Here is a 9,433-nt window from a genome sequence, read left to right as displayed (position 1 = left end):
GAAGTTGTAGTAGTGGACCAAAGTCTATAAATTGTATCTATATTGGATACGTAAGACGAGACTGAAATCATGCTGACGTTTCTTTTGCTGTACACTATAAAAGGTAAAATAGTATACGGATTAGTTCAAATAAGGTTTTAACCTTAATACGACTGATTTTGTTATCCAATTTCTCTTTCCCTTTTCACTTCCTCTTTCTCCTTCTCCTCCTCCTCCTCCCAAGATTGTTAAAGAACGTAGAAAAAAATGGTTTATTGTTGTTTCCGTTCTTTGTCTTGGTATGCATTTTTATGTCTGCGCCTATCTTTTTTTGGTTGTCAGTTCAGCTATGGTGTACGTCTTAGGAAATTTACCTTTGCCTTAAAGGAGATGGAATCCAACTGTTATTGCTTGAAGCAAAGCCCCTGCATTTCTGGTTAATTTTCATTTTAGAAGATGCTATATTTACTCTTTCTTTGCATGTTTTTGAAAACAATTTATTTTTCACACAGGCTTATTTGCCCTACCTTGCATGATTCTTTATGGAAAGCTAAATAAACATGCTTTTCCTGCCCGTCATTAGATGCTAAATTTGATGCACAAAACAGCAAACCTGCTCTTTGTCAATATATTTGTCCCCCCCCATGTTTCCCTCTTTGTTATGGTAACAGGACGTGCGTGATATTAGATTCCCTTTCGTTCACTTCATTATTCCTTTGTTCTTTGTCTCTGCACTTTAGAGCTGCATCTTGTATCTTAATGTTGTGCATGTCTTCGTTCTATCTATCTCAGTGCCTTATATCAGAGGAGGACTCGAAAAGAAAACCTGAGAATAAACTTTGACGATCGGAGAGAACAAAGATTAAAAAATAGTTTGAAGGTTGCCTTGAAAACACATATATTTCGGATCGCTGTTGACCGAGTGTATAAAACACAAACGGTGAACTTCGGTGCATATGACTTTTGTTTGATTTTTTTTCTGAACTTAAGATACTGAGTATTGATTAGGTATCTATGTTATGGTGGACCCCGTGGCTAGTTTTATAACCCTTCGTCTTGTTACCATGTTAAAATGAAGGTAAGCTCAATACTTGAGTATCTTCATACGTCACCTCCGTTCTGTAAATACTGCAAAACTTAAATGAGTGTCAAGCATAATTTTGAAATCAGCAATTTTATTTAATGTCTGTGTGTTTCTACTCCCCATCGCTCCCCCCCTCCCAACCCCACCCTGTTTCTCTTCAGGGCCTGGAGCTACCTTGCCAAAAAGCGAATCGGACGAGTTTTCCGACCTGACATCCGAGATGGATTTCGACGAGTTAGCGTCAGAGCGGAGCCGACCAGACGGGGGTTCGAGCACCGACGAGAGCGGCCGCGACCTCCTGGCGGCCTCTTGTGTAAGTAGTCGCAAAGAATCCAAACGGCAGAAACACAGGCCGAAATCCTTGAACCTGTCTCGCTCTCACAGCCACACATCATCGGACGAGGAGGAAGGGCCGGGATCCGGAGGACAGGAGGCAGGGGCCGCGGCGGCTTCAGGGAAAACGTCATCGAGTGACGTCACTAGCATAGGAAGCGGAAGTAGCTCCAGTATCACGCTCAAGAATGAGCTCGGATCAAAGGTTAGGACAACAAGCGGTGGGGAGAATGAGTTATCAGTTGCTGGATCTCGTGGTTCTGAAGGTCTTGGTGCTGCTGGAGATTCCAGAGGAGGGAAGAAGGGAGGAGGAGGAGGGAAAGACCAGCACCATCTGGGATCAGAGACAATGGGTAAGAGTTTAAAGGAACCTACGTCGTTAGGTAGTCATGATCACCTAGCAGATGGACACGCAGTAAACAGCCCGACTCCACCGCGTAGTCCGAGCTGGCGTGAGGGTTTAGAGAGCCCTCCTTTCTCTCCCCGCAGACGGGACTCGTACCCAGGAAAACGGCGTGGGTCCTTGTCTCCCAAGGATAAGAAGACACACTTCACGTACAATGACATATCCCCACCGTCTCGGCAGCTGTCTCTCGACGATCTCTACGGAGAAGCGTCCAACAGCACTCACAGCGCTCTAGACAACGGTATCGCCGGCTCTCAGATGCCTCAAAGGCCCTCGCCGATGTCTCCAGAAGAGATGAAAGACTCGCTCGTCACAACCATGGGCGAGACGCTATCGTTTGACATGCCCAACGTCAGAGCCAAGCCTCCATCCAGCATCCCCGCCCCCTCCGCCACGCAGCCGCATCATAACGACTTCCAGGTCACGGGGTCAATGCCCCACTCCGCCCCCGTCATGGATTTAGCCACTTACGCCGCGACCATCGCCAACAGCACGGCTAGCTTGACCTCCATGAGTGTGTCACCCACCAACCTCCTGCCTCACACCACGAGCAACAGTGGCGGTGGCCTCGGGGAGCCAATGAGCCCGGACTCTGTCGAGAGCGCAGATTCCAGCTCCTCCCCCGTGTCTCCCGGTTACTATGACAACGCCACGCCCCCGAGTGATGACGTCGAAGAGGTGGAGCTTGCTGATCCTGCCTCGAAATCTATCGACTTCCAAGGTTCCAAAAGGCAAAAAGCTCGCCCTCCTTCCACCGACTGGTCACCCGTGATTGATCTGTCCCCGATACTGGATGTGTCTCCTTCGGTAGAGGAGGCTGAACAGGAAGACATGCTAGCCAAACAGATGGAGGAGCTAGAGAGACAGAGGTCTCGAGAAGAGGCGGCAGCGGCTTACGAAGATCATGACGACGATGATCACGGAGTTGTTGCCCCTCCTACGGCTTTCTTTGAACCTGGCAAAGCGTTTTCACCGTCTCAGAAGAAAGAAATAGTCGACGTCATTCCCCGAATACCCCCACCTCCATCAGCGAAGAAGCTGAAACAGCAGCTGCAAGAAGAACAAGAGGAGGCAGAAAAAGAGGAAGACGACAACAACGGTCAGACGTTTACATACAGCAACACGTTGAGGCGATGTGGGAACTTTGAAGACATCAGCCGGCTGGGGAGTGAAAACTCGACAATCAAAACCACGGCAGATCTCTCGGCACTTGACCATGTTGCAGACGACATCGACTTGCATGACGCCGCCAGCGAGTTCCCGTTCTTGCCGTGCACGAGTCAGGCTCAGATGTTCCCACATTCAGCGCCGTGCATCAGCACGAGTCTCTCAGCCTTCCACGCACCCTCGCGACACAGTGACGAGAGACAGACGGAAGAGCAGGCCGCGACAAAGCTGAAGGATTTCGAAGCTTTGATCACCGACGAAATCCATAAAATCGCCGAGGACATGGAGAACATCGTGAAGAGGGGCGTGTCCGATCTAAAGCCGATCCCGCCTCCCAAGCCGAAGAGAAGACTGCCAGACCCCGAGCTCGTCCTGTCCCCACTGTCCACGAAACAGCAAGGCGTCTCTGAGATCCCGGAGAGAAAATCAGTGGTCATCCCCAGCATTAAAGCCGACGACATCAATGACGGTTCATTCAGCAGTAAAGAAGGTTCTTTCGAAGATGGCAACTCTGGTACTACAACAACAACTGCTAGTGGTAAATATTTACCCAGGCAGGACTCCACAGAAAAGAAGAAGGCTAAAGATCTCAAGGCGAAGCCGAGTCCGATTTTAATACAGCACATAGAGGCGGAGGAGCAATCCGTTTCTCCCCATTACAAGGTCATGGAGTCCCCTCCGACGCCAGAAACGAAGACAATCAAGAGAGAGTTCTCTGACAGCACGTCAGTCTCGCCTAGCTCCTCCCCCGATCAAGACGTTTACGCCTTCCCCTCTCCGGTCACGCCCCCTGACTCTGACTCTTCCCCTCCCAAACCTCACTCCCCGTCGTCACCCGGGACAGACTTCGACGAGGAGAGTTCCACCAGAGGGGGAGACGACTCGGCCAGAAGCCCGTACGGAAACAACTCGATGAGTCCTTATCGTGTGGGGAGCCCTTACGACAACGCCAAACCAACGGCTATGCCAAGAAGCGAACATGCCAGAGCATCACCATTGAAAGGAGTACAGATGGCTGCATCACAGGCCAGACAATACGACAACGGCTCGACAAATGGTTCATCCTCTCAAACTTGCGCGGAGAGTCCTCCAATTGTGGTCAGACCACCCATCTCGCCGCGGAAGAGTATACGTAAGTTTGACGACGCTGCCAAAGCCGCTGCAGATTCCAGTCCTCTATACGAAAACGTAAAAGACCTCACGACGCAAGAATACCTCGAAGAGCAGCAGAAAAACGCAGCAGCACTAAGGGGAAAATCTGACGCGTTCAGTCTCCCACAACAACAAACGTCCATTCCAAAATTAGACGCACCCCCGTCTCGTGATGTGCTCTCTTCCCAGTTCGCCGGACAACCCACAGAGATCTTCACGTACCCGGTAGTCGGAGAGTTTCCTGCGCGATCCAGAAGTAGCTCAGCACCCCCTGAAGAGCTCCAAGCTCTGTCGGAAGACGCGGAGGCCGGAGCATCGAGACCACGTTCGGCATCTGTGGAACACGAGGGTCTCGAGACCAGCATGAGTGTCCGCGACAAAATTCGAGCCTTCGAAGAGGTAAAACTCATCGTACGATGTTCCCGAGTCGTTCTGTTCGTTGTCCTGTTTGGGAAGGGACAGGTTTTTCATCCCATATTTGAAAATACCTTTACTGTCCCACTCTGAGATTGTCTTGGTTGTAACGTGGTTGTTTTGTAATCTGCTTGCGATTTTAAACAAGTCACAGACTGAGCTTCAATCTCATTGAGGACCTATCTTGGGAGAAAAGCCACTTGCCTTTCCAGTATTTGCATTGATGTTGAGAATGTAGGAACGAATGACACCTACATTTGCATTTGAGTGAAACCCCTTTATGTCTGTTTTCTTCGTCTGTTCCATATTTTACTTTCATCCATACTTATCGTGACCATTGCAAAAGGTTACAGTAAAATGTTCAAGATTTTGCAATATTCAGGCCTTTTTAACTCAAAGACAGACTCGTTCTCTTTGCACAAACGAAAAGCACGCCTTGTTTGGTTCAACGTTGTACTTCTTTGCACGAGCTTACACGTACTTTAAAAATACGTAATAAAGCATGAATTACGTCCTTCAGCGTCCCTACCCCCTTTGTTCTGACTCCCACTTTTGGTTCTACGCGCCCATAACATGCATAAAGGAAATGACTCACACAGGCTTTTCATTTCGAGTACCCCCTGTCATTTGAGTTAATGAGGTCTGATCATATTTGTCGTGACTTGTAAAAAAAAGTTTTTCTTGTTTCCTTTCTAAGCATTAACTCCAGGTCATTGTCGTTCTTGTTTACTTTTGGTACTTGTCCTCGTAACATATCGCACAAAGTTATTGTACAAAATAGCTAACCAAAATTGCAGCATAATATTTATCGTCGGTGAAGTGAAAGACAGTTTCTCTTTCAGAGTGTAGTCGTAAAGAAGTATTCATCTCACACAGTGTTTGACAGAGAATGTCTCACACAATTCATGGATGCCACTTTCACAAAACTCGCATTTTTGAGAGTTCATGCCTTGTAGTTGGAAACGTAGATGAGAATATTTGAATAAAATGCTGTTCTTTTTGCTTTGACGCACCAACGTTGTTGGAACTGTTGTTATTGCTTCTGATCTATTAAAAAAAAAACATTCTTCAAATTCTTTTCCTTCACTTTGCTTCACGAGATCAAAGCAATAAAGTATGTCTCGAAAGGAATTTGAAGACAGGTACATAAGCGAAAAGATATAAGCAGAAAGACAGCATTTATAAACATAACGTCATTTTTTTAAAATGTGGTCTCACTGATCTCCTGTACACTTTAGGAAGAAGTAGTTATAGTTTTATACCCCACCTTCATCGTCACAATCGCCTTTTCCCCCTTTTGATCGTTCTCATCTTAGCACATTATGTAGCTTAATTATAGATTTCTTACCACGCCATTGTCTCTCAGTTATATCGTCGCACCTTGCATCTTTTAACCTTTTTTTCTTTCATCAGTTTCTTAGAATTACATCTTTCCACCGCTTTCATAATTCAGACTAAATCTTAATTCGCCAAAAGAAAGTTGTTTCTCTAAAGTGATCCAAATGCAGGGCGCATCAGTGCAAATATAAATCCCCTCTCAAGTCCAAGTGAAAATTCTCTTGAGAAATACTGTCTTATGTCCGTCTTTGGTAACCTACGAAAGGGTTGCGATAGATAAATAGAAAACACGAATCTCTTTGATACCACTGCATCTAGCCAGTGTATGCTAATCATTTTGAAAGAGAAACAAAGTTATATTGGCGAATTAACCATTTTAGAAGTATACTTTTTCTCTTCTCCCACCGTGGTGAATACAAGCAAAGTACACACATAGACTTTGCACCGTTCCAAATTCTCTTTTGGGTGGTATCCCCTTACTGTATTAGTTCACCTTCGTCAAAATTCACCCCCCGTATCATCACCAAACAATAGTGCCCTGCCCCTGCTAGATCTTTGTTCTACGTGTTTTCTCTAGCCACCTGTTCCAAGAAGAAGGGTGAGTTCGCTTTCGTCCGAATGTGTTGCATAGATGTTCTTTATCATCATCTAACCCTGCGCTGTGCTTGACTGTGGTGTTTTCTGGAAGCTTTCTCTATTTCCGTGTACACTGTTTTGATTTCGCTCAAATATCACCTTTCTAACAAGGTCTTCGTCTTCTCGGAGACAGAAAGCAATCTTCTCTGATTTGTGTCGCTCTGCATTACTATTTCTATATTAATCTTGGTTTGTATTTGCTGTCTGGCGAGCTGTCAATCCATGTGTTTAACATCTGTCTATCTATCTATCTATCTATCTGTCTATCTATCTATCTATCTATCTATCTATCTATCTATCTATCTATCTATCTATCTGTCTATCTCACGTATCTGTTCAAGTTATCTAACAACTGTGAGTACTCACATTTTCAACTGTTCAGTTTTCTTTCACTTGTACTGTATATCTATATGTATGTACACATGTATGTCTACGCATATGGGCTTGGATGGACACCTCACTGCATGATATAAAGGACTTCAGAAATGACTATAAAATTTCCAATGTGATGAACCAGAAGATTCCAAACGTAACAGTTGCCAAAAGCTGTTCTAGTCTGTCAATATTATTATAAGTTGTTAAAATTAAACGTGCACGATAAGTTGCTGTTCCCGTCGTTTTGCATGTGGGTGTCTATTGAGTAGAGTTGTTCTTTGAGTATCACCAAATGAGTAAATGTAATTCTTACCCTTGAAAGGGAGCGGGGGGGGGGTGTGGAGTCGCAGGTTTGCCAAGAAAGCGTCTGAACATTTAATAGTCTTTGATTCCGATTCAGTGCGGGATGCTGGGAAGGGGTAGGGGTTGTAAGAGTTTGCATGCACTATACTGTTTAGCCAAGGTCGCTATGACTACAGATGGCTTTGTTCCCAATCCGGATGCTGGTCTGAAACAAAAATGTAACATCATAATAATAATAATTATTATTATTATTATTATTATTATTATTATTATTATTATTATTATTATTATAATTATAATATTGATGATAATAATAATAATAAAAGCAATAATAATAATAATAATAATAATAATAGTGTACAAAAACGTTGAGTAACAAAAAGAAATAACGAATCATATTATGCTATTAAGAACGAGAAATGTACCAGTCAAACTGGGATCTCCGGTCGCCCCGTACACATTGCGTGTTGAGTAAGCTCGTAAGGCGTGGTGGGACAAGCTGGTCTGTTTTATGTCGTGCGTGAGGACAAGAACTGAGAATGCACGAGAAAGAAAACATCTCACAGAATAGAAGTGATATTAATATCACCAGATATCATCACTGTCAAAAAAAAAGAATAGGTAAAAGTAAAGTTGAGTCCCATTTTCGAACTGTTCGGCCTTATGCGCAGCACCCAGGGTCACGGGGGATTAACAGCATGCTCTGTGTGCTTTACAACTATTCTGACCCCTCCTATTGTCAGCTATGTTATACTTACTGGGAAAAAAACGCTCTGTGATCGGCAAGATGCACAAAGTCATGGGTTGGGGTGGTAGTAGTTCTTGAAACTCATCGTAAATTCTCCAGCCACAGACAGAAATTATCAATACCAAATGTAACAAAGTACTAAACAATCAGTTGCATATTTTTCAACCAAAGAGAGAAGAATCGTAAACACCAAAACATAATAAAGTACATGTATTTACACCCGATCGCGCATTCTTCAGGCACGGAGAGAAAGAATTCATACCAAACATAACAAAAATACAAACAATACAAAAGTATTTAATCAAATACTTAAAGTTTTTCATGTGAATTGCCCGGCTGGGTAGAAAGTCATAGCAATCGATTAATGTTTGCAACATGACACGGTTATATGAGAGTCTGTTGGGGTAAAACTAAATATGAGGCATCGTGGTAAATCAAAGAAACGAGAATATTTTTGGCAGTTTGGCAATTTTTTTCGAATTTTCTATTTTTGCCTTAACACCTTTCATGTCCATTTAAAAACACATTTCTAAGTAGATTGTACTGAAAAGCGTTGATCAAAGGCATAAAAATTGTAAATGTGCAGTTTTGAAAGATACTCAAGCTTTGGGAGTCATCAAACTTTGGCGGCCATTTTCTCACTAAATTTACTTATGACACCAGTTGACCCCACATACTTCAATCGCATAGTATATCTCGACCTCTATTCAAGACAGCTGGGTAACCTTTACAACACATGCAAGAAAAATAACAAGCTTTAAGATGATGCTAATAACTTCATATACTCAAAAACTGACGAGCGCCTTATTCTACCGCGTCCTGACACAAATAGGCTCCCGGAAGTACGTTTTGTGTTAGTAAAGTTAACGTTATTTAGTTACAGCTGCAAGCTATTTTTTTCTTGTTCAGTGTTCGGAACTTTTAAAGCTTTTCTTCAATCTTATAATATAGATGACGCTTTTCTTTGATAGTATGCAGATATAGATTTATTTCAGTATAACGTACTTATTGATTTTGTTCAGTAATAGTATTCAATCATCGAAAATCTTCAACATTATATGGCAATATTTTTTCTTTTAATATCATAAACCTTTGCATTTTTTTTCTTTATTGCACAAAGATTTTTCGGGAAAATATCTTGTTTTTCTTCAATTGTTGACATTACGCCAACCTCTATTTTACTTTGCAATGGAGCACTTGCCGGTGTCTGTCGCATACTGATTAGGCTCTTTGACTTGAACACAACATAATATATGAGTTCGATTCCCATATGAAGGAGCATGTTGTTGAGTATCTCGTTTTCTCTTCAAGGATGTAGCCCATACTTGCCAAACTAGTCCTGGCAAAATAATTGAAGCACCCAGCCTCCTAAATGACCTAAACTGTTTCAAGAGGCAAAAACTTTAAATTGTGCGTCTGTGGTGTAATTGTTTAGCTCTTCGTTGCTGCAGGCAGATGATATTATAAGTACGATTCCCAACTGAGAAAGCGTTTGGGG

At 43.4% G+C, this 9,433-nt stretch overlaps 1 protein-coding gene across 2 annotated transcripts in view; it reads left to right on the top strand.

The window, feature by feature from the left end:
* The window catches only part of LOC106014198, a 13,923-nt gene extending 6,563 nt beyond the window's left edge, over positions 1 to 7,360 (top strand). The window contains exons 2-3 of one of the 2 annotated variants that reach the window (XM_013091364.2): positions 1,225 to 4,520; positions 6,451 to 7,360. In XM_013091364.2, coding sequence (XP_012946818.2) covers positions 1,225 to 4,520; positions 6,451 to 6,504 — 3,350 coding nt within the window. In that variant the 3' untranslated portion in view covers positions 6,505 to 7,360. The remainder of the gene's footprint in view (positions 1 to 1,224; positions 4,521 to 6,450) is intronic. The other variant, XM_013091363.2, reaches the window with a different exon arrangement.
* The last annotated feature ends 2,073 nt before the right edge of the window (positions 7,361 to 9,433 follow it).

Source organism: Aplysia californica, unplaced genomic scaffold, assembly GCF_000002075.1.
Source record: "Aplysia californica isolate F4 #8 unplaced genomic scaffold, AplCal3.0 scaffold00034, whole genome shotgun sequence".
NCBI lineage: Eukaryota > Metazoa > Mollusca > Gastropoda > Aplysiida > Aplysiidae > Aplysia > Aplysia californica.
The sequence above is the reverse complement of the archived record's forward strand: the minus strand, read 5'-3'. Positions and strand labels throughout refer to the sequence as shown.